General features: G+C 42.1%; 1 protein-coding gene across 5 annotated transcripts in view; it reads left to right on the top strand.

Moving 5' to 3' along the window:
* Nucleotides 1-27,628, top strand: part of LOC143987136 (echinoderm microtubule-associated protein-like 4) — a 171,880-nt gene that overhangs the window by 123,282 nt on the left and 20,970 nt on the right. For all 5 annotated transcript variants that reach the window (XM_077485690.1, XM_077485689.1, XM_077485692.1 and 2 more), the window contains 8 exons: nt 529-639; nt 1,816-1,911; nt 3,885-4,019; nt 9,686-9,821; nt 16,468-16,619; nt 23,388-23,513; nt 24,247-24,378; nt 26,223-26,290. In XM_077485690.1, the coding sequence (XP_077341816.1) occupies nt 529-639; nt 1,816-1,911; nt 3,885-4,019; nt 9,686-9,821; nt 16,468-16,619; nt 23,388-23,513; nt 24,247-24,378; nt 26,223-26,290 (956 nt within the window). The remainder of the gene's footprint in view (nt 1-528; nt 640-1,815; nt 1,912-3,884; nt 4,020-9,685; nt 9,822-16,467; nt 16,620-23,387; nt 23,514-24,246; nt 24,379-26,222; nt 26,291-27,628) is intronic.

Raw genomic sequence — 27,628 nt, 5'->3', positions numbered from 1 at the left:
GCGCTGTCTGGTTTTTCATTTGTTTATCTTGCCCCACCAATGGGGTCAATTATTGACAGCAGTGGCTCAAGTATTTGTCTTTTAACAACCAAGGTGCCCAGTGTCTTACTACAATAATTTTTATCTTACTCTTGGCTTAGGCAATAGGAATAAAAGCAAGGTAAGTATCTTCTGCTGGGAGGTCTGTATTAAAGTGAACCTGTTGCCTTGCCTTAAATGAGCAAATCACTGATTCACTTGAATGCTCTTATTCAGATAAACTCAGTTGTAGCTGGTTCGCTTTAAAGCCCACTCTCTCCAATTAAAAGGCAGCACAAGCAATTTGTATATGTACTAAACCATAGCATCCAGTTTCACTTTTTGTCAATTTAAGAGCAGTCACAATAAAAGCTATTTAGTTATGCATTACTGTAACTTGCTGGTTTTCAAAAATGTTGAAATATTGCATTAAAGCAGCCTACTGTTAAATATACAGGAATGCATTTTCATCTCTTCAGTTATTACATCCACGTTTCATGTATTTTACAGCCTTTACAACCACATGTTCGAGTCTGGGACTCTGTCAGTTTGTCTACTTTGCAAGTTATTGGCCTCGGGACCTTTGAGCGGGGTGTTGGATGTCTGCATTTCTCCAAAGCGGTAAAATATTTCATATATGTAGAAAGATAAACATGCAAATGGTATTAGTTAAAGGCAATATTTTTAGTGTAGATTTTAATTCTTAACTTTATTTCAGCTCACCAAAGTACAGTATTTGAGGGCTGTTGTCATTAGCCACTTGATTGCCATCACTAGACTGTGCAGAGGAGCAGGATAGACATTGGTTCATCACCCAGCCAGCTAAAACAGCCAGTTTGGAAGGCTTTTATCTATTGTCCATGGGCATCCTTTTGCTGCCAATGCACAATCAACTGATCAAAAATATGACTATTAAATAAGTTCACCCTTTTGGAAAAAAAATATAATAAATGCACACTTTTTCTTCTAAGGAGCCCACAGAGCATTGCACCACGATCAGTAGATCACAATTGCAATATCAGGCTCATGCAGGCTCTCAGGATAGCTTTCTGCCCATACCTCTGAAACAGGCAGGCAAGTTACTTGAGAGCAGGAAGACCATTGAAACCGGAGAGCGCATACCAGTGCCTTCACAGTCCATCATGAATTACAACCCATGAGCTGCAATGGCCAATGGTACTTGTATTCTGTTCATTCACAGGAAACTATATGAATCTTTGGTGGAGCCGCACATGTCCGCAATGTTTTCAAATTGTGACAGCGGGTGCAGGGAGAATATCCCTCCGCCTCTCCTAAATACAGGTGGAACATGTTCAGAAAGATGAACTTGGCCTTTAAACAGTTTTTGATCATTTTTTACAAATAACTTTCTTGATTCACATGGCGCGTATTCATTCCTGTCCCTTGTGAGGGCCGTGTATACCCACGGTCCCTGTGCAGGAAGTTCCGTAGCTGTCAATTAGGATGCAGTGGCTCGCTGACTTTTTTTTTTTTTTTTTCACAAGATTTCTTTAACTTTTTCTAAGGTCAGGAGGCCTTTTTATTCTAGTCCTTTTTGATTCAATTGACTTGTAATTTTCCCCTGTAAAGTATTGCAAAATTGACCACCAAAGCATATGTGCATTAAAAAAAAAAAAAAAAGTAAATGCTATTCTGTACAAATTAAGTAAATCTAGCCCTGTATAATTTCCAGTACCATCTCAGTTTTGTCTTCTGTCATCAGGGAGTATGTCCACAGAGGTAGTCTTTATGGAATTGTTATGTAAGTGGTAACAAATGCTTTCTTTTTTTTTTTAGGATTCGGGGTCACACTTGGCGGTCATTGATGACTCCAATGAACATATGTTGACTGTGTGGGACTGGCAGAAGAAGTCGAAAGTAGCAGAGATTAAGGTATTGACCAGTGCTAAGAAGATTTAGTGCAGTCTTAAAACTTTAGCTTCATATTGGATGAAAAAATAAATGCTTGGAAGGTTGTTCTGACCCAAGAAGCACCTCCTGAACTGTGATTTAGGTTAATAAGATGAATGGCTCAGTTCACTTGCAAGCAAGACAGGAGGAGGTGGGGGTGGTTGCCTGAAGGTTGTCTGCATTGGTTGGACTGCAGCCATCTATTTAATGCAGTGCCCCTCAAACCAGTAGAGCAGGTGAAATATGGGTGGACAGCAACAACATGGGCTGCATCCATAGTCGTTGTGAATTCAAGTCAAGCCAGGTACAGGCAGATGTCTCATTGAGAGTGTCACGGTCTAAGATTCTAAGTCCTATGTGTCACGGCTAATGCAGCACTACTGTACTTGTTTCTGCTTCAGTGTTCTACCTACTTTTCCTTATGGAGGGGAGCAGCACATTCGTGATGATGCCTTCCTTCTGTTTTCTTATTGGGGGGGTATTGTTCCAGTCACATAGCAATTTGGTTATCAAGTTTGAAAAGCTTGGCATCTCAAAATGTTTTCAGACAGTCACAAGTACTTGTTAAGGAAGCCTCCCCTGAAAAAAAAAAACATGCAGGATGTCGGTGTGTCTCCTGCAAATGTTAGTTGCCCAACTGTAGTACTGACCCTTTTGCCTTACTATGAGTCCCTTAACGGGATCAAGGCCACAACAGAACCTGTTTAGGTCAATATTGGCATGTGTTGACTGGCTTTTATGACACTGGGCATTATTCCGCCTGGAAGACCAGATATATCGTGTAGTAAAATAGAATTACTGCGCACAGTGCTGGAGAGTAAGTTATTGAAGCAAAAGCTGGTAAACTCCTTCTGGGCAACTATTTTCAGATGGTAAAAAAATTGTCTAGAACTGAGCATTAAAGAGTTACTCCACTTTTTGAGAAAAACACAATCCCTTCTATGTGCTCAATGTACATTGCAAGGATTTTTAATACTATTAACTTTGTTGCAGATACCTTCCTGTTCCTACTCTGAAGAAAAAAGTTTGACTGTGTCTTTTGCATACTAATTCTCAATAGGAGTAACTGGTTCATCATAACCACCTTATGCACTTTCAATGTTCTGATGAGAAAAGTTGCCATGTCTGCATCCTTTTAGAAGTAGCCCTCAGGAATGATCTTCCCAAAATAAAATGTTTGGTACATTTAGTCTGCTTATTGCAGACTTCTGGAAAAATCTGATTTCTGAAGGAAATTATACCCTTTTTTTGAAGGCATTCTTCATACCAAAGGTGTACAAAACACCTCCAGCTTGCACTATTGCATTCAATTTTACACAAGTTTCAGTACTGCAGATTGAAACGGTCATTTTAATAACATTAAAGTGGTTGTAAACCCTTGCATATACCTAGGGAAGGGGCTATCCTCGTGATACTCGGAGATGAAACCAATCCTCATACATAAGTTGTACCTGTCTATCTGCAATCTTTTCTTCATCCATTGACGTAACTCTCTGCAGAGTTGAGTGAGGAGAGCTGTGACAGATAAAGGGAAGGCACACACCCCCTGCACACAGGAACAGAGCTGAGGCTGTCAATCTGCTGGAGATCCCTCCCCTGTCACCATTTTTCTATTGGTGTCAGGAATACGTGTGAAAAATGACTCGTGCTGATAGCAGAGGAACGAAGCAGCAGATAGAAATGACACTTGGTGCTTTGGCTCGAGACAAGTACACACTATAGAGGGATATGTTTTGTCCTTATTTCATGTCGGAGGTTTACAACCACTTTAACCTATTAACCTAGTAATTGTACATGCTGTATTTTTTTTATTTTTTATCAGTAATTCTGTGGGCACATACTGAATGAGAATAGATGACAAGGCTAAAGAGCCTGTTCTTATTAAAATGCTTCCTTTAACCTGTCATAACCTGTAAAGTATATATTGTAAACTCTTCTCCTATTGACATTTGTAGACTACGAATGAGGTGGTCTTGGCAGTTGAATTCCACCCAACTGACCCCAGTACGATAGTGACCTGTGGCAAGTCACACATCTTTTTCTGGACTTGGAATGGCAGTAGTTTGGCGAGGAAACAAGGAATCTTTGGGGTAAGCAGATCGTCAGTTTGTCACTTGAATGTAATATTGCTTTTTTTATTATTGATGGGTTAGGGGAAAAAAAATAAACTTTATTTTATATTGTGCCTTTAAGGGCCAGTTCACACTGCTCCAAGTGGTGCCCCATTAAGTACAATGGAACCGTTCTAATCGGAGCATCTCAAGTGACTCCAACTTAGAAGAAGGTTCCTGCACTGGTTGGAGGCGACTTCGGAACAACTTGAATTGTCTTCTGTTAAAGAAGTGGTGCAACTTTTGAAGCCACGCCAGTGTGAATCGGTCCTAAAGGTATCTTCTCAAGTACTTTACAAAAGAACCAAACACAAGTAATACTGAAGTAAAGGAGCAAAAAGCAACCGTTCTGTTTTCACTTTTTGATTTGGAAGAGTTTAAAGAAGGGGAATCTGTTTTTGGAAAGAGAATTTTTACTTTTTTAGGCATACCAAGCAAAGGCCCTCTCCTCCAGAGACTATAGGCAAGTTTGAGGGACACTCGCAAGACCTCTTTTTAGAGCAGGGAAGAGTGGAGTAATGTATTGAAATTTCAGATAGATAATGGGACGCCAAGCCATGCATGGTCTTGTCGGTCTGCAGTAAGCTTTTGAATTCCATGCAAAACCAGACAGGTAGTCAAAGTTCAAGTATGGTACCATCAACAGAGCTAAAGAACTGGTTTTACAAAATTGAAAGGGGATGCCAATAAGTATGATTTCAGTCTTGTCACAGTTTTTAGTTAAAGAACATTTTGACTCCTCCAAGTTTTCATGTCACCGATAGTTGGATAAGAGACACAAATTAGAATCCAGTATAGTATGGATGTTTAGCGGAGCATCATTAGCATAAAAATGATCATTTAGATCAAGTGATATTAACAACTGACAAAGTTGAAACCTGTAAAGGCTAAAAAAATAAGGGACCAGAAATAAGTCTGCTCTTCCACAGGATTCTAACAGGACCAATTTTTAGACTGGTCTCTTGTTGCAAAATGGAATATTTTGTTGTAAACAAGGGTAAAAAAGTACTCGCAAAATAAATTTGGGATATACAGTATCTCAAACGAGTAGACCCCTTGCATTTTTCTAAATATTTTATTATCTTTTCATGTGACAACACTGAAGAAATTACACTTTGCTACAATGTAATGTAGTGAGTGTACAGCTTGTATAACAGTGTACATTTTTTGTCTCCTCAAAATAACTCAACACAACCTCTGGCAACAAAAGTGAGTATGCCCCTAAGTGAAAATGTCAAAGTTGGTCCCAAAGTGTCAATATTTTGTGTGGCCACCATTATTTTCCAGCACTGCCTTAACCCTCTTGGGCATGGGTTTCACCAGAGCTTCACATGTTGCTACTGGAGTCCACACCTCCATGACGACATAATGGAGCTGGTGGATGTTAGAGATCTTGCGCTCCTCCACCTTCCATTTTAGGATTCCCCACCGATGCTTACTAGGGTTTAGGTCTGGAGATATGCTTGGCCAGTCCATCACCTTTACCCTCAGCTTCTTTAGCAAGGCGGAGGTCGTCTTGGAGGTGTGTTTGGGGTAGTTATCATGCTTTGCTTCAGTATGTCACAGTACATCTTGGCATTCATGGTTCCCTCAATGAACTGTAGCTCCCCAGTGCCGACGGCACTCATGCAGCCCCAGACCATGACACTCCCACCACCATGCTTGACTGTAGGCAAGACACACTTGTCTTTGTACTCCTCACCTGGTTGCCGCCACACATGCTTGACACTAGCTGAACCAAATAGGTTTATCTTTTGTCTCATTAGACCACAGGACATGGTTCCAGTAATCCATGTCTTTAGGCTGCTTGTCTTCAGCTAACTGTTTGCGGGCGCTCTTGTGCAAAATTTTTAGAAGAGGCTTCCTTCTGGGAAAAAGTCATGCACACCAATGTGATGCAGTTTGCGGCGTATGGTCTGAGCACTAACAGGTTGACCCCCCACCCCTTCAACCTCTGCAGCAATGCTGGCAGCACTCATATGTCCATTTCCGAAAGATATGACACTGAGCACGTGCACTCAGCTTCTTTGGTTGACCATGGTGTGGCCTGCTCTGAGTGGAACCTGTCTTGTTAAACTGCTGTATGGTATTGGTCACCGTGCTACTGCTCAGTTTCAGGCTTTTGGCAATCTTATAGCCTAGGCCAGTGATGGCAAACCTTGGAACCCCAGACATTTTTTTGGAACTGCATTTCCCAAGATGCTCATACACTCTGCAGTGTATTTGAGCATCCTGGGAAATGTAGTTCCAAAACCTCTTGGGTGCTAAGGTTCGCCATCACTGGCTTATGCCATCTTTATGTAGAGCAACAATTATTTTTTCAGATACTGAGTTCTTTGCCATGAGGTGCCATGTTGAACTTCCAGTGACCAGTATGAGAGTGAGAGCAATAACACCAAATTGACCACACCTGCTCCCCAATCACACCTGAGACCTTGTAGTACTGAGTCGCATGACACTGGGGAGGGAAAATGGATAATTGGATCCAATTTGGACATTTTTATTTGGGGGGGTGTACTCACTTTTGTTGGCAGCGGTTTAGACATTAATGGCTGTGTTATTTTGAGGGGACAGCAAATTTGCACTGTTATACAAGCTGTACACTCACTACTTTACATTGCAGCAGTGTGTAATTTCTTTAGTGTTGTCACATGAAAAGATAGAATATATTTACAAAAATGTGAGGGGTGTACTCACTTTTTTGAGGTACTGTATGTAATCCTGATTAATGCAACCCTATCGCTAAAGGAATACGTTCCAAATTTCTCCTGCAATATTCATCTATCCCACTGCACTGCTGATTTCCGTTTTATTGAAAAGAAGCCGCCATCTCCGTTTTCTGGGGAGGTAAATTTCCTGGTAATGTGCTGTTCTCTAGGGTTGCACCGATACCTTTTATTGGTGAGTGTTAGTACCATACTTGTGCTCACTGTTACTGATTACTGATACCTTTTGTGGTGCGATTTGAGCCCATACAAAATTAATAGGCTCAAATCGCACTGCAAAAAATTGCATGTGATTTGAACAGGAACTCTGTGCGATTCCTTTCTGAATCGCATGTGGTTTTTGCCACCACCCCTATGTGAACCGAGGCTAAAAAAAAACATGACAAGCCAGGGTTCACACAGGAGCGGTGGCAGAAACCACCTGATTCAGAAAGGAATCGCACAGCATTCCTGTTCACATACGATTCTTTGCAGTGCGATTTGATCCCATTAATTTTGTATGAACTCAAATTGCACCACAAAGGTATCCGTTTCAGGTATCGGAGCATTAGTACGAGTACTCCTGCAAGTGTTTGGCATTGGCACCGATGCAACCCTACTGTTTTCAGTAAATTGATCTTCCGACTCCTATGTCGATATGTGTCTTGTAGATAGTTGGGAGACGCTAGAAATCATCTGACAGATCCCAAAGTTTCATAATCTAGTAGTGATATTTGGAAAGAACACACTGCTACAGAGAGCTGGGAGGGTGCTGCTCACACCTATTAAATCGAAAAAATGGAGCAAGTTCCCCCACCAACGGGGTTTTTAGGCAGCAAAAAACAATGATAATGACATGTCAGAAATGATATGAAAAAATATTTTTATTGTATGGTAAAAACATGAGCTCCACCTAGATAATTAAAACCAGAGGAAGAGCAAGCTCTTATGTTCAAAATACAATGATATCAATGGGCATACACTAAACAGACTTAACTATAAACACACTGTATAAAATAGTAACAGTAAAAATAGTTCTAACGCCTTTCAACTACTAGGGTCTTCTTCAGAGATAGTCTGTTGATAGAAAACGAAATTAAACTTAATGAATCTATCAAATAATGTTTTTATTAAGAATATCTTAAATTTGTTAGTATGGTTTACCCAATGGTGTATTTCCAAAAGATTAACGTAAGTTGTAATGCTTAATGGTGGAGTTCACCCATAGGTTCATGCTTCAGTGTCCTTCACATATTGGAGGATGTTACATGGTCCGTACGTTTCGCCACAGAGCCAAGCAGAGGGGATGGGGTCAGAAGCCCAAAGGCGCGGCTCACGAGAAGTCGCACGAAAACCATACGCCCCATAAGAAATATAGGAAGCAGGTTCTGACCCCATCCCCTCTGCTTGGCTCTGTGGTGAAACGTACGGACCACGTAACATCCTCCAATATGTGAAGGACACTGAAGCATGAACCTATGGGTGAACTCCACCATTAAGCATTACAACTTACGTTAATCTTTTGGAAATACACCATTTGGTAAACCATACTAACAAATTTAAGATATTCCTAATACAAACATTATTTGATAGATTCATTAAGTTTAATTTAGTTTTCTATCAACAGACTATCTCTGAAGAAGACCCTAGTGGTTGAAACGCGTTAGAACTATTTTTACTGTTACTATTTTATACAGTGTGTTTATAGTTAAGTCTGTTTAGTGTATGCCCATAGATATCATTGTATTTTGAACATAAGAGCTTGCTCTTCCTCTTGTTTTAATTATCTAGGTGAAGCTCATGTTTTTACCATACAATAAAATATTTTTTCAAATTATTTCTGACATGTCATTATCATTGTTTTTTGCTGCCTAAAAACCCCGTTGGTGGGGGAACATAATCTAGTAGTTTCCCTTTAAATGCTGTATACCAGAAACCAGACACCTTTTTAAAGGTGAGTATTTACAATATTTTTTGCAGGAAACAACTTTTTTGGCATTTATTTTAGCAAGAGTCACTTTATGGTATTTGAGTGGTGGTGCTGTATATTTATTGGTCCATTTCTAACCTGTAAAATTGTAAATGGTATACACTGACATTACCTTTCTCTTAGTGAGAAACTGTCAGTCATTTTACTCTTTGAAGTAAAAGTCCTGCCAAAAAGCAGACACCACTAGTTGAATGCTATTTCCCTTATTAGCCAGAAATGCTTCCTCTTGTGTATATCTTTTTAATTCTGGTTTCAATTTGCTACAGAGGTCTCGATTTCTCGAACTATAAATCGAAGCCCCACACTCCTTCTGTTCTGTTCAGTGTGAGCTCTGAAGTTGCTTATAAGCATCATCTTATTGTAGTTCCACAGAGAGATGGATAGGTGTGTATGGGGCTGAACTCCAGGGGCTTAGTCTGGAATTTGGGAAAACTGAGTGGATCAGCAAAACGTTTCTTTGCAATGAAAAAAATGCATCATAATAACATCTCCTTTGGGAATATGTTACATTTTCCACCCGTTTTTAGGCTGGAACGTGTAACGTAATCTCAATGCTGCAGCCTCTGCCTGGCTGTATATGAATGAACTACAAGTCCCGACCTCCTCCGGCTGTACTTGTGTTAGGTTTTTATTTTTTCTCCATGTCCAACAATAAGTAGTTGGCAAGAGTTCCCTTTCACCTGTAGCTAAAGCCAAAACTTTTTTAATTTCCAACAGAAACACTTGGTTTGATAAGGTTATTTCCCTCATGTTACACAGCATTTTCTTTATATCCTGTTGTACCTACAGACAAAAAGAGAAGAGAAATCTCTTCAGTGAGACACAGATGGTTAAAAACTTACAATGAATCTGGCTCATAGATATTACTTAATTTGTCATAGTAAATCTGGAAACGATTCAGGGGGAATAATATTCATTTTTGGTCTAATTATTTCTATATTGTGTTTCAGAAATACGAGAAACCAAAGTTTGTGCAATGCTTGGCTTTCCTAGCCAATGGCGATGTGCTTGCTGGAGATTCAGGAGGTGTCATGTTAATATGGAGCAAAACTCCAGTGGAATCTACAGCCGGGAAAGGAGTGAAAGGTGGGTCTCTCCTCGACCAGGTGTTGGGATAATCCCGCTGAGCTGAACTAGATAGAGCAGGCCAGCAATAAAAGTCACAGCTGCACTTTGCTATGACTAAAGCATCCTTTCCTTGTGGTCCCAACAAGACGTTCTGCCATTGGGGGTGGTAGTGAATATGACCATTATATCCGTCTTCCAGGATATTGAAACGTACCAGCATATGCGGGTGTGGTGATATTTAAAAGGTTATCCAGAATGCTTCAAGCTTGTCTCTCCACCACTCCTAACATTTTAATTGCTTCTAAATCCCCACTTGGCGTTCAGCTAAATGTCTCAATAATTGTTCAGAGAACGCAAGCAATTATTTGAAGCCTTAATAGCAATGAGTCATTAGGTGTTTTCTCTTTTAATGTCATTAATATGCCTGGCACACGATGAACAGTGCTCATTATGCAAACACCAGGGAGAGCACTACCTGGTGGAAACGGTGCAAATTATTTTACTGCCCTAGAAAATAAGACCTGCACCATATCAGAGTCCCCCTGTTAATTTTTGTGCCAGAAACAAACACATTTTAATCACCTTTGACCATTGAGACAAGGTAACCAATGGGGCTTTGAGTGGGTCCAAAAGGAACCAAAACATTTCTTTAAAGTGTATCTAAACCCAAAACCACAGATGTGCTATATTGTATTTTACCAGTTCACAGCCGTGTGGTAGCTTTTTTTTTTTCATATACACATGGTGATTATGCCAGTAACACGCTTCCTGTCCTAGGGTGACAACGCTCACTCACTATACTCTCAGGACAACACAAACCAGACATGACTCTGGAGAGCACTCCCTCTTCTCTTCTACATAATATAAAGGGGGTAGGTTCTATAGTCCTCAGCGTTGGAAACAATAGAAACTGATAACTGTATATAACAAAATGATTTGAATTGTATATTTAACCAAATTTGACCAAAAAGGTGAAGTTCATAGTTAACCACTTGCTGATCACCCTCTTGCGGATTAATGTCTACAAGGTGGCTCCATTATCCTGACTGGATGCCATATGACGTCCCGCAGGATAAGCCGTTCGCGCGTGCCCCTGGGGGAGTGCAGCGTGGCAGTCAGTGGTGCTGTTTGTCATTCTGTCACACAGCATCTCCGATTGTGGTAACGAGCCTATGACGTAGGTTCTTTACCACGTAATCAACTGTGACCAATTACAGAAGATCACAGCGGTAACCAGGAAGTGCCAGTAAACTGCTTTCCTCAGTTTGCGCGGACAGGGAGAGCCTATTGGTAAAAATCGCAATAAGCAACAATTGGTTTGCGCAAGTTATAGCGTCTACAAAATAGAGGATAGATTTATGGCATTTTTTATTTTATTTTTTTACTAGTAATGGTGGTCATCAGTGATTTTAAGCAGGGCTGCGACTTTGCGGCGGACAGATTGGACACTTTTGACGTTTTTTTTGGGGGTTTTTTTTTTGGGACTAGTGCCATTTATACAGTGATCAGTGTTATAAAAATGCACTGAATACTGTATAAATGACACTGGTAGGGAAGGGGCAATCAAGGGGTTAAGTGTTTCCTAGGGAGATGTTTTTAACTGGTGGGGGGAGTGTACTAACGAAGTACAGAGAGTTCGCTGTTCCTGATCACTAGGAACAGACAATAATTCTGTACTCCCCTGACAGAACGGGGATCTGTTTTTTTTTTTTTTTTTTTAATTGACAGATCCCTGTTCTGCCTCTCCGAGGAGTGATCGTGGTTGGCCAGCAGGCATCCCCACGGGCCACGCGCATCGGCTCCAGCCACGTGCGCCCACTAGATCTCCTAAAGGAACCTGCCATACCACTACAGCGATTTGCGCAATAGAGCTGACCTACCGCTGTATAGCAGCGGCTGGCCGGCAAGTGGTTGAAAAGGAAATCATCATTTAAAAACTGTATTTACTTAGGTTATATTTGTGTAATATTAAAATTTGTTTTAAATCATTTAAGTGTAAAAATTATACAAAAGAAACTACAGCACTGTAAATCTAGTCCCAAAAGGGGATTAATGAATGAATGACTTGTATAGAGCTGCAAATGTGAACTGAATCGCCTCAAGGCGCTTGATCTGACCTGCTGATGGCCATATAAATCTAACTCGGGGCTCAAAATTAAGTCCTTCGCTACTAGCCAGGCTTTAAGAGTTACTCGCCACCAGTTGCCCCACCCAGCTCCTACCCCGCCCCTAATTCCCTTCCTAAACACACCCTTGTAAATTCTCTCATGAAATTACTGTTAATATTTTATGCAGAAATAAGTTACAAAAATAATTAACTACTTTAACAATATTCACATAAAGCATGAGACTCCAAAGTTCCCCTTTACAAAGTTGTCCCTTATATCGGAGTCTGCAATATTCCCCCTAACATGGTCTGCAGTGTTTCCCTTTACATCAGAGTTCCCCCTTATGCCCAAATCCTTTTCAGTCCTTGTGTGTCTCTCTAGATGTGCCAATTGACTGCCATGGGCACATCTACCGAGCACCGGAGGGGCAGGATGCTGTCCAGAGTGGGACTGAAGATCAACATAAAGGAGATTGTACAGTGTATGGCCATCTTGCAGGAGAGTGTGCAATCTGATTGCACAGTATGGCCATCTGCAATGTGATTGGACAGCATACGGCCATCTGCAATCTGATTGGACAGTTTGGCCATCTGCTCTCTCTCCTCCTGTCAGCATGCAGCCTGGTATTGTTCTGCAGATGTGGAATTAAAAGTCCCAGCACTCTACAGGCAGGTAGGGGTTAGAAGCACAGCTCCTGCAGACACTGGACAATATTGGTGAACTACAAATTCCCAGCATGTCTTGGCACTGCTCTGCACGCAGGGCCCTCTGGGACTTGTAGTCCTACCTCTCCCCGGGTGGTCTTCTCCTTTGGCGGAGAGGACATCTGTACCACCTTCGTCCGGTCTCTGCTCCCCGCCTCCACTGTACTCTGCCTCCTCCGGGCACACAGGCTGGCACACTGCCCAGGGCTCGGAGACGGCATCTGGCGCTCATGTGAAACCTCCCTCGTGCCTCTTGTCCCCAGGCTGGACCGGCTGCCCCTGCTGTAGCCTGTAGTTCGTAACAGGCGCCACCATGATATCACCAACCATACACTTAGCTGCCCGTCTCCTGTCTGAGCCCAGGCTGGTCTCGGAACTGCGTCTGCGGCCATATATATATTTTTGTTTCACGTGCCGTCCCTAATGGACGTTTGGCAACCTTGTTCCACGCTCGCCTTTTAACTTCTTTCCACTCGCCAAATGTGAGCAGGTGAGTGAAAATTTTGAGGGCGGATCTAACCCATTCTATTTAAACAAAAAAAATAAAAAATCTGAATAAGCATCCTATACAGAACACAGTGAGCATAAAAGTAACTGCTAATCGCATCTGGAAATACACTTGGAACAAAAATTGATGAGGGCATCCTGAGTGGCTATTTTGATTCAGACCAGTCAATCTCATTCTAATTAGCCAGCTTCGGAGTCTATAACCTCAGCACAATCTCCCTCTTACTGCAAGAACATTGTGTCATAGAGATTTGGCCACCAGACCTATATTATGTAAAAAGGTTTCTGTTCCTGCCTTATGAATTCAATAGCTCAAGGCAGAGAGAGAACAAGGAACTGAGGACCATTAGTCACTTCCAAAAGAATTTTCAGAATACCAACATTTCCTGTTTTGCAGCACAATCTATAAAATCTAAATATTGTAAAACCCATCCGGATACTCGGAATTTCTCCTCCAGGATTTATGCTGCATACTAATTTTCATGAAGAGATGGTAGAAAATAAACACATTTCTCAGGCAAGAAACCATTGTTTTATTTTCCCTGAAATAAACATGTAGTAGGTGTACCTGAACAAAGCTCAACATGAACAAACATAGTTACCGGCTTTATGCGCAAAAAAAGCAGCAGACTAATTGGACTTGTATCAAGCAAATAAGCAACACAAATAGTGATAAATCGGTCTGCATCTCCTTCAGCAAAATCTCTGCAACAGTTTTACAGACCCGTGCATCTGTATTCCCAGGCAGCCATGTGTGACAGTTTGTAAAGTTCAAAGACAGGTACAGTAAAACCTTGGATTGCGAGCATAATTTGTTCCAGAAACATGCTTGTAATCCAAAGCACTCTTGTATAGCAAAGCAAATTTTCCCATAAGAAATAATGGAAACTCAAATGTTTCGTTCCACAACCATTTACTTGGAAGTCCTTCAGTTTATAGACCATATAAAAAGATTATAGCAATGTGACCATAAAATGTCCATCTACAAATGGAAGCCTCCACAAGGGGATTAGCTGCAAAATCCAGCAGGAGCTACAGAGTATAAAGGAGAAGAGAGGCCCCTCTAAGTGTAGCAATATGGTTACATCTAATGAAGGTACAACATTTAGCAACTCACATGGTTGATGATTAAGAGACGCATCTAAGTGGTAGTGGCAGACATCCAGGGTAAAGCTGTCCACATAGATCGTCATCCACCACCGGCTCTCACCACTATAAGTCTGCAATAGTAACCAGGAAGACTACCCTGCAGTAGAGCGATCTGAAAGCGAGGCTCGAACTGTTTGTGGAGCGCAGCGTGGAAGGGATGATGTTGATGGCAGTGAGGAGGATGGTATACGTGGACAGCTTTACTCCGGATGCCTGCATCCTTTAGAGCGTGCCTCTTTTAGAAACTCACACGGTTGATTATTAAATGTTGTACCTTCATTACATGCAACCATATTGCTATATTTGGAGGCACACCTTCGCTTATACTCAGTTGTGATATGATGCTACTTGTATATCAAGTCATGTTTTAGTAAAAAAAAATTGTCTTGCAAAATGCTCTCAAACCAAGGTTTTACTGTATACTATATTGCCAAAAGTATTAGGACACCTGCCTTTACACGCCTGTGAACTTTAAAAGAGAAGGATGGGTTTTTTTTTTTTTTTTTTTTTTACAATTGAGCGCTAAGCTGTGCAGGGGTGGGGAGCGGCTGTCTCAGTGGCTCAGCCGTAGGGTCCCAGTCTTAAGCCGTATGGTTTAATATATTGAGTTGGCCCACCCTTTGCAGCTGTAACAGCTTCAACTCTTGTGGGAAGGCTTTCCACAAGGTTTAGGAGTGTGTCTATGGGAACGTTTGACCATTCTTCTAGAAGCGCATTTGTAAGGTCAGGCACTGATATGAGCGAGAAAGGCCTTGCTTTGCAGTCTCCGCTCTAATTCCCAAAGGTGTTCTTTTGGGTTGGCGTTGGGACTCTGTGCAGGCCAGTTAAGTTCCTCCATCCCAAACTCTCTTATCCTTGCCTTTATGGACCTTGCTTTGTGCACTGGTCCAAATGATTTGGTGGAAGGGGAATCCTAGTGTGGGTTGTTTTTCAGGGGTTGGGCTTGGCCCCTTAGTTCCAGTGAACAGAACACTTAAGGCAGGGGTCAGCAAACTTTTTCCACTTAAGGGCCAGATTCACTGTATGTGAATGTGAGAGCCGCGTTCACTTGCTAATAAATGAAGATGATAATCCTAATATAGTAATAACTGTACAGGTTTACCTCACTTTAAGGTGCTTCACTAATACAAAGCTTTACATTACACAGTCCCCTGCACCTCTGGACCCTTTTACATTACACAGCCCCTCACCTCTGGACCCCTTTACATTACGCGGTATTGCACCCATATGCAACCTGTATATCGCAGGTGCAATATCAAAGCTCTTTCAGGCTGTCAGTACACTGTCTGCCCATACCTCTGACACGGGCAGTTAGTTACTGAAGTCCAGGAAGCTCAATGGACTTTGAGAGTGCTCACAAGCACCCTTCATAGTTCATTGAGAAACTACAAGCCATCAGCAACAATGGCTGATGATAGTTGTAGTTCATTAATTCGCAGAACCCTGTGAATGTATGACGCAGCCATGTGGGTGGAGCCCCATACAGCCACCTGGTTTTCAAATGGTGATCGCAGGTCCGGGTCGAAGGTTCCCCGCCTGCTGTCACGATGAAGGTGGTGGATGCTCAACATGTTACACCCTAAATAGGGGCATAGACCCAGCTTGGCTTCCATTGGTGGTATTGAGAAAGCATGAACCTCCATGGGAAACATGTCTACCTGCCTTTTCCCTCCCCTGCCTGATCATTCGTGGTTGTTTTTATGGACTTTGTTCAAAAATAAAGACTTTTTTTTTGCAAGTATTGAGTGTGCAGCTATCAAGTCATTCCTGTACTTGGCTTTCATTAAATTTCAGTAATCTTTAGGCAAGGTGTGCCATATACAGCCCAATCAAACAACCTGGTTTGCATTTGAGATAGTATCTAGTCATTTATGGGTACTTTTAGGAGTCACAAAAATGCTTGATACTGCACACAGAATTTCAAGAACTCATTGTGGCTTTGCAAATCTTTACTACTTTTCAGTAAGAAGTATGTTGCCACATGTGTGCCATTTAACTCCTTTGGGGAAGCCCCACATGAAGCTTCGGGTGTTGGGGCTACAGACATTTGGCAGAGTTCCCCTGACAAATTTTCTAGCAAAGCATTTGGATGGCTATCTAGGTGCTGCAATTAAAATTCTGTCAGTTTTATGCAAGTGTTTTGGAAATGTTTCAACATCCAAATATGCCCCTTACTGAGTAATAATTATGTTTCAGGTGTCTACCAAATAAGTAAGCAGATCAAAGCTCATGATGGGAGCGTGTTCACATTGTGTCAGATGAGGAACGGTATGCTGCTCACGGGAGGTGGCAAAGACAGGAAGATTATTATGTGGGATCACAATCTTAACCCTGAAAGAGAGATTGAGGTAAGACCACGGGCTGCTTCATATAATTTGCTGTGTAAAAAAAATTAGAGAAACTCAGCATAAAGGCTTCTATATATAAATATTTTTAAATTACATTATATATTTAGGTGACATTTAGGAAGTATACATTGTTACTTGTATGATTAGTTTCCTAAAGCTGAATGCACATCTAAAGGAATACTGATGGTTCTTTAAGAAAGTGCCAGTAGTCTAGAGCTATTGCGAGTTCAGTATAGAAAATGTAAGCTTTGATTTCCAATTTAAAGTATTATGAAGACTGCACTTGCTGCCAGCCTCTCCTAAAACGACCAGTTTTTCCTATTTGTGATGCTAATTTAATCAGACCCTCTCATCTGACCAGTCATTTTAACAATTCTCCTATTAGATTATATATGCATTTAACTTATGCATGTTAATTACCTGTAAAGGTCAACCTTGTGGCGACATCCGCAAAGCCCAAGATTGCTGCAGGGTGCCACTATCTAGGGTGTGATTCCACCAGCCCCAGCAGATTCAGATATCGCATCCCGTAACAGGGGTTCTCCACCTTTCCAAACCAGTGGCCAATTCAGGGACAAGAAAAAAAAAATCGAAACCTGTAGTCATTGGAAGAAATAGTGCCCCATCGTGTCAGCGAGAACAGGAATAGTGCCCCATCACTGTCGGTGGAAGGAAATATGCTTCATCCTTGTTGTCAATATGAGTAATTTTTCCCCATTGTTCGTATCGGGAAAAGAGATGGTGTCAGCGTAAGGGTTACCACCCAATCATTGGTAATGATATCACTGGGAGGAACCGTGTCACGTTGTATCAGTGTGACAGAATAGCGATCCGTTCTTGATGTCAATGGAAAAAGGAATGCCCTGTTTTTGGTATAAGTGGGATGAATATTGCCCCATTGCTGGTGTCACTGGGGAGAATGGGGTGCATTGTTGGTGTCAGTGGGGAGAACATTGCCCATTCTTAGTGTCAGTGGGAGGAACAGTGCCCCATTCTCGGTAACTGGAAAAGAATAGTGCCTCATTGTTGTCGGTGAGAGAAGGAATAGTGCTCAATATTTGTCTGAGAGAAATAGTACCCCATTACTTGTGTCAGAAAAATGAATGTCCCATTGTTGCTGTCAGACAGAACCACTCCAATGGCCAATTAAAGGTAAGCAAAAGGGAAGTACTTTTTGCTGCTTGTTGCTGTAGAGCAGTGATTCTCAACCAGAGTTCCTCCAAAGGTTGCTGGGGGTTCCTTTAGCATTGGGCAATTTATGCCTCTCAGGTAAGTTCCCACTCACACCATTGATCTTTTTAGCTATCTGTAAGGAGGTTATTCTTCCCAATGATCACAAGTGTAAGGATCATTCTTCCCACTGACCATTACACTAGTGTATCATGAGTTGTAGATTTCAAAAATTTAGCAGGGGCTCCCCGAGACCGGAGAACTATTTCAAGGGTTCCTCTGTGTTGAAAAGGTTGAGTATTACCTAGGGATGCACCGAAATTTCGGCTGCCGAAACATATCGGCCGAAAATGACCCTTTTGGCAATTTGCCGAAAGGAAAAAACGGCCGATAATTGAGCCGAAAATGGAGCGGGTGGGGGCGGAGCCCGTCCCTGGTGCCGCCCATCATGGGAGGTGTATAGCGCAGGAGAGCCGCCTCCGCCGTCTGGTTCAATAGAGCGCCGGGAACATCACAGCTTTAATTTCAATAGCTGTGTGTTCCCCCGTCGCGCGCCGTCGCATACAGCCCCTCCCCCTTGTTCGGGGAACTTTGATAGACAGATTACCCGTCCAGATTGGATGGGGGATCTGTCTATCACAGTTCCCCGGACAAGAGGGAGGGGCTGTATGCGCCGGCGCGCGACGGGGGAACACACAGCTATTGAAATTAAAGCTGTGATGTTCCCGGCGCTCTATTGAACCAGACGGCGGAGGCGGCTCTCCTCTCTTTGCTGCATCACTGCCTGCACGGGGGGACACCACACTGCCTGCACGGGGGGACACCACACTGCCTGCACGGGGGGACACCACACTGCCTGCACGGGGGGACACCACACTGCCTGCACGGGGGGACACCACACTGCCTGCACGGGGGGACACCACACTGCCTGCACGGGGGGACACCACACTGCCTGCACGGGGGGACACCACACTGCCTGCACGGGGGGACACCACACTGCCTGCACGGGGGGACACCACACTGCCTGCACGGGGGGACACCACACTGCCTGCACGGGGGGACACCACACTGCCTGCACGGGGGGACACCACACTGCCTGCACGGGGGGACACCACACTGCCTGCACGGGGGGACACCACACTGCCTGCACGGGGGGACACCACACTGGCTGCACGGGGGGACACCACACTGGCTGCACGGGGGGACACCACACTGGCTGCACGGGGGGACACCACACTGGCTGCACGGGGGGACACCACACTGGCTGCACGGGGGGACACCACACTTATCTCTTTTATCATGTCGCCAGTCTCTGACCACCTCCTGTACCATGTCGCCAGTCTCTGACCACCTCCTGTATAAAAATCTTTTTTAAAAACAGTCCTTTTCGGTATCGGTTTCGGTTTTCGGCCTAGTGTATTTTTCATTTTCGGTATCTGTTTCGGCACCAAAAAACCCATTCGGTGCATCCCTAGTATTCCCCTTTACTCCTCCTGTGGCAGCTACATAAATATTATGTAGCAATGGGAGCGGCAAAGGATGCAAGGAAGCGGGGGGGCATAAGCACTTGGCATGTTTCATTAACTAATTTGCAGCAAATAGTTCTATGGCACAAAAGCATTGGAGGTTTTTGCATTTTTAGTGTTGCACTTCAAAACCTCTCATGCACAATCGTTCTTTTTCATGCATCATGGGGCACAGAGTCAGGCTAATAATCATTACCTACTGGGATATACTCCACCACCAGGTGAATGGACACTGGTAGACTAGAGCTGCACGATTCTGGCCAAAATGAGAATCACGTTTTTGTTTTTGCTTAGAATAAAAAAATCATGATTCTCGCAACGTTAAAATCTTTCACATTATACAAAATAATGGGCTAACTTACTGGTTAGTGTGTTTTTTTTTTTTGTTTTTTTTTTTGTTTTTTCCAAAAAATTGCATTTGAAAGACCGCTGTACAAATACAGTAACGACATAAAATATTGCAACAACCACCATTTTATTCCCTAGGGTGTCTACTAAAAAATATATAGACATCATGGGACACAGAGATCCCTCCCCTCTTTTTTTGAGGATTCGGTACTTGCTACAAAACTCAAGTGCTTCCTGTGTGGGAGGGGTTATATAGGGCATCACTTCCTGTCTGAAGACCTTTGGTCTACCAGTGTCCATTCACCTGATAGAGTATAACCCAGTAGCTAATGATTATTAGCCTGACTCTGTGTCCCATAATGTACTCAAAGAAAAGGATTTTACAGGTAAGCATGTAAAAAAAATTGTTTATTTGGATTGAGGAAATCCTAATTTTTCAAACTTTTACATGCTCAGTTTTTCTTGCCTGAGATTTGTATTTTTTTTTTTTTTTTTTTTTTATAATCGTAAGAAGCTTTTTTTTCTAATTGGCTAATGACCTAGTTGCAGAGTTCGGAAATTAATTTTAAGAAGTGCTCCTAAGCTCCAGCTTACGTGAGGACATGCTCCCTGAGAGCTCTGCCTTCTCAGACAGTCATATGCCTTTCATTTAATCAATGTCTGCTTTATAATGACTTTATAAAGTAAGGCATATCATTCACTGAGCAAGATGCCTGTTTATAAGCAAAACCATTCTTCCTGGGTTTCTGTGACTTTTCCCATCCATTCTTTGTAATTACAGAGAGAATGAATGCGCTTTAGTTTTTGCACTATTGTAAATATTGATGATTCTATAACAGTGATTGAAATATCTTTCAGGTTTATTGATCCTGCATTTTCTAAAGCTGTCCATAGATCGCCATCTGACATTTTGAAGATGTGTTTACATTTACCTTAAGGCAGCCAGCATAAACACTTAATATACAGTTGTGCTCATAAGTTTACATACCCTGGCAGAATTAGATTTCTTGGCCATTTTTCAGAGAATATGAATGACACAATCATTTCTTTCACTCATGGTTAGTATTTGGCTGAAGCCATGTATTATGAATCGATTATATTTACTCACTTTACTTTTTAACCAATTCAATACAGGCCATTTTCACCCCCTTCCTGCCCAGGGCAATTTTCCGTTTTTAGCGCTGTCGCACTTTGAATAATTGTGCGTTCATGCAACACTGTACCCAATTGAAATTTTTTTTTTTACTTTTTTTTTCCCCCCCACAAATAGCACTTTATTTTGGTGGTATTTCATTTTTTATTGCGCTGTAAACAAAAGAAGAGTGACTAGTTAGAAATATACACTATATTTTTTACTTTTTTGCTATATCAAATATTCCAATTAAAAAAAAAAATTCCTCAGTTTAGGCCGAGATATATTCTTTTTACATATTTTTCATATAAAAAAAAAATCCCAATAAAATGAGCGTATATTGATTGGTTTGCGCAAAAGTTAGTGTCTACAAAATAGGAGATAGATTTATGGCATTTATATTATTATTTTTTTTTTAACTGGTAATTGCAGCGATTTGATTTTCAGTTGTAACTGACATTGCGGCGGACATATAGGACACTTTTGACACCATTTTGGGACCATTCACATTTATACAGCAATCGGTGCACTTCTTTCTGTATAAATGCCACTGGCAGGGAAGGAGTTAACACTAGGCGGGGGGTGGGGGAATCAAGGGGCTAAATGTTACCTAGGGAGTTATTCTCACTGTAAGGGGAGGGGACTCACAAGGGGAGGAGACTATCGGTGTTCCTCTGTACTGGGAAAACACGATCGGTCTCCTCTCCCCTGACGGGATGTGGATCTGTGTGTTTACACACACAGATCCACATCCCTGCTCTGTTACCGGAAATCGCAGGTACCCGGCGGACATCTGGGCCACTGGGCATGCGCATCGGCTCCTTAGATGGAAGCAAGTTATTAAATCCTGACGACAACAGAAACTACCCAAATGACCCTGATCAAAAGTTTACATACCCTGGTGATTTTGGCCTGATAACATGCACACAAGTTGACACACGGGTTTGAATGGCTATTAATGGTAACCATCTTCACCTGGGATCTGTTGCTTGTAACTAGTGTGTGCTTATAAAAAGTTGGTGCGTTTCTGGACTACTGACAGACCCTTGCATCTTTTATCCAGTGCTGCACTGAAGTTTCTGGATTATGAGTCATGGGGAAAGCAAAATAATTGTCAAAGGATCTGCGGAAAAAGTTAGTTGAACTGTATAAAACAGGAAAGGGATATAAAAAAGATATCCAAGGAATTGAAAATGCCAGTCAGCCGTGTTCAAACTCTAATCAAGAAGTGGAAAATTAGGGGTTCTGTTGAAACCAAACACCGGACAGGTAGACCAACTAAAATGTCATTGCTTTTTTGGGCATAAATGCTACATTTGGAGAGGAGTCGGCATGGCCTATGATGAAAGGTAAAACAGAGGGTGGAGCACTGATGTTTTGGAGATGTGTGAGCTACAAAGGCACAAGAAATTTGGTCAAAATTGATGCCAGATTGAATGCCATATGCTATCAAAAAATACTGGAGGAACATTTGCATTCATCAGCCAGGAAGCTGTGCATGGGACGTACTTGGACATTCCAACATCACAATGATCCAAAACACAAGACCAAGTCGACCTGTCATTGGCTACAGCAGAATACAGTGAAGGTTCTGGAGTAGCTAAATCTCAGTCTCCTGATCTCAATATCATTGAGCCACTCTGGGGAGATCTCAAATGTGCAGTTCATGCAAGACAGCCCAAGAATTTACAGGAACTGGAGGCTTTTTGCCAAGAGGAATGGGCAACTTTACCATCTGAGAAGATAAAGAGCCTCATCCACAAATAACACAAACTTCAAGCTGTCATTGATAAAGGGGGCAATACACGGTATTAAGAACTGGGGTTTGTAAACTTTTGATCAGGGTTATTTGGGTAGTTTCTGTGCTCATTATGATTTAAAAAGAGTAAACAGTTATAATAAATGGCTTCAGCCAAATACTGAGTGAAAGTTTTTGTGCAATTCATATTCTCTGAAAAATGGCCAAGAAATCGTATATTCCGCCAGGGTATGTAAACTTATGAGCACAACTGTATGTGTTTTTCTTCTCACGTTTTTAGAGACGAGGTCTGGTCAGACTTGCCAGCAATGAAGGGAGGGCGGCTTAAGAGACTATTTCCCAATACTTTTTGTTCAGTCTCTGTTCGCCTTGGAACACTCTTAATATCCACTATTTAACAAATGTAAGAAAGTTGGGGCACTAACTTCTTTTTATCTTCATTTATTGTTACTTTAAAGCAAGATTAAAAACAAGACTAACAATAATTTCATGTGAATAGCACATGCTTTTTTATCAATGGTAAATAGTATGCGCTATTTGCCTGATGGTTTTTAGCATTGGTTTGAAACCACAATAACAATATAAAAGCCACGTGTGCCCCAGATTCCTTAGGCTGGCCATGCACTGATAAAAATAATTATTTGTTCAACCTGCCAGCTATACAGCGCAGATCAATCTTCCACTGTGTGGCTGTTAAAATACCTGAGCTGCGGCTGCATCTGACTGGATACAGCTGTTTGGTTAAAATAGTTTCCTCTGGTGCCTATTAAAGGCTATTGTGTTTTTCAATGGTGTTTATTATATGGGTGTTTTATATTTACAATGTTTTCCAGGTTCCGGATCAATATGGCACCATCAGAGCGGTGGCAGAAGGCAAAGCCGACCAGTTCTTGGTTGGCACATCTAGGAATTTTGTTTTGCGTGGCACTTTCAATGACGGTTTTCAGGTGGAAGTTCAGGTAAATGCAGTGTTTTCTTCCCTTACCTGAATTAGTTGTCGGTATGTATATTCTGTCAAATCAGTACTATCATTGTATAACTTGGCACCATTAAGAAGTCTGTCAGACCAGCCACATCATTCCTTACAATCTTATGACCTTGGCACATTCATACAAGTGCAGAAATGGCATATCTGTATAGTCATAAGTTCAATAAGGGGTTGTAAAGGTTCGTTTTTTATTTTCTAAATGGGTTCCTTTAAGCTAGTGCATTGTTGGTTCACTTGCCTTTTCCTTCGATTTCCCTTCTAAATGTTTTTTTTTCTTTGTCTGAATTCCTCACTTCCTGTTCCTCCTCAGTAAGCTGTTCTGGCTGACTGAACACCGCTCGGATGATGGTGTGAAGTTTACTTAGGAGAAACAGGAAGTGAGAAATTCAGACAAAGGGAAAAAAAAACATTTAGAAGGGAAATCGAAGGAAAAGGTAAGTGAACCAACAATGCACTAGCTTAAAGGAACCTATTTAGAAAATAAAAAACAGAGCTTTACAACCCCTTTAATGTCCTAAAAGGTTTGTGAGAAAAAAACCTGTGCAAAATAATGGAAATGTAGAAATGCTTAGCCTTGTGGGTATTAAACTGGAACCCATGCTAGGACACAATGCAAACCACTAAGCTACGGTGCTCCTGCATTTTATGAGCACACAGCTGTGTAGTTGTTGGTTTCATTTTTTTTTTTTTTTTTATACTTCCAGGGTCATACAGATGAGCTCTGGGGTTTGGCAACCCACCCCTTCAAGGATCTGCTGTTATCATGTGCTCAGGACAAGCAGGTCTGTTTGTGGAACTCTGTAGACCACACGCTAGAATGGACCAGACTACTAGAAGTGAGTACTTTAAAACTACTGTATTGCTGCTGAAACATTTTGTATTGTTGTCACAGTTGAAAATCTGAAGAAAGTTTCCAAGAAAAATAAAAATCGTTAATTTCCTTTATGAAAAGAAGGTAACTGTTGTACCTGGAAAACTGAAGTTCAAATTGGGAATCCTTTGGGGGATGATAATAAAAATAAGTTTTTAAAATGAAGCTGCACAGGGCAAAGCAACAGTTTCTCTTTAATGCAGAAATCCAGAGACGCATATACTTACCTTCTATTCACTCCTCTGTTGCACTATGAAAGGATAAGTTCACCTTTAGTGACATGTTTCTAACTGAGCAGCCCCCACACTCCCCCATTGTGACAGCAGGCCAGGGATCTTCTCCCTGCACCCGCTGCCACAATTTAAAAGAAGTTTTTAAACTACAACCACCATCATCCATTGGGCCTGATGAACTACCAGAGCACTGATGAGCGCTCTTAATATTTCATTGATCCTTCCTGTCAGTGTGTAACTGTATGCTTGTAAGCGGGCAGCTACACTGACAGTCTGCAGGAGCCTTGCATTGTATCTGTGATCTGCTGATCATGGTACAGTGCTTTACAGGTGCCTAATAAAAAAGCGCAATTTTTTTACCTGCAAAAAGATGTGCATTTACTATTTTCTTTTATAACGGTGAACTTATACTTTCAAAGTTAAAATGCAAGCTCTGAGTAAACCTTTGCTTGCAACAGTGTGAAAACAAATTCTAAAGTAATGTCTTTAAAAGTAGCAGCAGTATTTTTTTTTTTTTTTTTTTTATAACAAACGTCATACTTGCCTCCTCTGTGCAGTGACTTTTGCACAGAGCATCCCTGATCCTCTTCTCGGGTCCCCCGCCGGTGCTCCTGGCTGCTCCCCCCCCCATGACCAATGCCCCAATAGCAAGCCATTTGCTATGGGGGCACTGTTGTGCACTCACTCTTAAAACCCTGCTCTATGCATCCATAAGACATACCCTACGACTCGGCCCGTCCCTCCACTGCTCTCCTCATTGGCTCGCTGGCTGTGATTGACAGCAGTGGGAACCAATTGCTGTCTGACAATGAGGAGAGCGAGTCATGGGATAGACGAGTCTCTCATGCACATTACTGGATTGAGAGGGGGCTCAGGTCAGTATTAGAGGGACTGGGGGGGGGGGGGGCAGCACACAGGTTTTTTACCTTCATTTGTAGGATGAACAACTACTTTAAGTCTTTATTATTGCTAGTGGTTTCTCCAGGTAAAAGGGCATTTTTTGTTTTTCTCCAAAATAACTGTCTGCTTTTATAAATATGGAGAACATATAGATGATTCAGGTAAAAGCCTGAGCAAGAAGAGAGAAAAATTGGAACGATGTGTGAACTCTGTTGGGATGAGCAAGGTGACAGTTTGGTCATGGCCTGACCATCTAGGGTTCTAGGCAAATGAGAACAAAGTAAATATTGGTGAGCTAATCACTGAATCCCCCATGACACAAGTCCTGAATTTGGGCATTAGGTGTGCTGAGGGGTTATCACCAACTTTTAAGACATAAACCAAAACTAGTAGGTTTGCAGGCCCATTAGGTGGCAGTCGGCCATGTATAGGGAAGCAGACCACACCACCTCTGTGTGGGGGGGGGAGGAGGTGAAAGGCTGTCAGCTGAAATGAAAAGTTAAGCCAGAGGTGCAAGTTGTTGTCTGCCCTTTATACACACACGCACACACACACACTCATGTCATCATATGTACAAAGTTATTTATTTCCACGTTTTATATATTTTTCTTATGTCTGACCTTCTTGTGTGCCTAGTAGTTGTAAATGACTAGCAATGTTTCTCTGTCATGTACAGGAGCCTGGACACTGTGCGGACTTCCATCCTAGCGGAATAGTAGTAGCAATTGGAACACATTCTGGAAGGTAATGCTCAAGTCATATGCTTTGTAGTTATCGGTCCTTTGAGGATTTCCTCTTGGAAAGTCTTTAAAGTGCACCTGCATTGAGAAAAAACACAGGCCTGCCATTGTTGGCCTCCTTCTGCAAATACTAGTTGTCTGGCTTCAACACACAAACCTGCGACAAGCATGCAGCACATAGGAGTAGCTTAGTTGTGTATTCAAAATGTATTGGTCCCTGGCCATGGTGCAGCACTCTATTACACTGACACACAATTTTTTTTTTTTATTATGGTTAGATTATTGAAGCCATAGCATTAAAACGTGATGGGGCTCCACCCTTCACTATTAATCCTGGCGATAGGTACACTTCTGTCCCAAAAGCCTAGTTGAGCCTGTCTATGGCTTTTTCACATGAAGCTGGATGTAGATGAGCTATGTTAACCCAAGTGGCTATTTGTCTTTGCTGCAAATGCTCTCTCCTCGACTGCCAGAGAGAGTACTGAGGCTGAGCTCATATGCTTAGTATACTGTAATATAATTGCTAAGTATACACTTCTGTGATCACTTGGCTAGTATTTATGGTGTGCCGACCTCAGCTTGAAATAAATACTTGACTAGTTCCTGCTTATTGATCCACACTGCTTCCTTCAATATACAGCTCATTGGCAATGTCATAGGCTTGATCGTGGTTGCTAAGTTCTGACTATTCTGACTAACGTTACAAAGTCAAGTCCAGAAAATGTGGAAGTTTGTGCTGAGCTGTTGCCTTAGTACTCATTCCCTGACCTGTTGATTAGTGGGAGTTAAAAACTGTCACCCCCCTCCCCCTTCAAAATATTTCAGAATTTAGCCTGCGCTGGTCAAATTAGAATTCCTTAAACTAAAGTGTTGCTGTCAGTGGTATAGCTAAAAAGTGTGGCCAAACCTTTTTTCTAATCTACTCCTATGACCCAGATTAAGCAGATAGTAGGCCTTTACTGGCTATCAGCTGACCCAGCAGAGCTATGTCACGTTTGTGAAGGAGCCACACCTTGTTGCTGGTAGCCATGCAGCTGCCTAATTGACAGCTTGATCCGCCTTTCAGCAGGCGGCTGAGAACCTGAACCAGCCCCGCCTGTCCTCTCCACAGCCCCTTGCTCCAGTGAGTGCAGGAATAGCAGAGTGGGGTACAGTGCCTGACCATCACGCTTTTGTACAGTCAGCAGACCAAAAGCTTACAGTCCTGTAATCTGTCAGTTTTCGGTCCTAGGCAAAGTGTTCGCCCACGCGAGATGCACAGGTGTTCGGGGTTGTGCATTCACACAGCTGCGTTCCAACTGACATCAATGTGATTGCATGCACAGGCGTATGTTATATTATG

This window comes from Lithobates pipiens, unplaced genomic scaffold (assembly GCF_037356315.1).
Source record: "Lithobates pipiens isolate NorthernLeopardFrog02 unplaced genomic scaffold, aLitPip1_a1.2 Scaffold_18, whole genome shotgun sequence".
NCBI lineage: Eukaryota > Metazoa > Chordata > Amphibia > Anura > Ranidae > Lithobates > Lithobates pipiens.
This window is presented reverse-complemented; position numbering and strand designations above follow the sequence as displayed.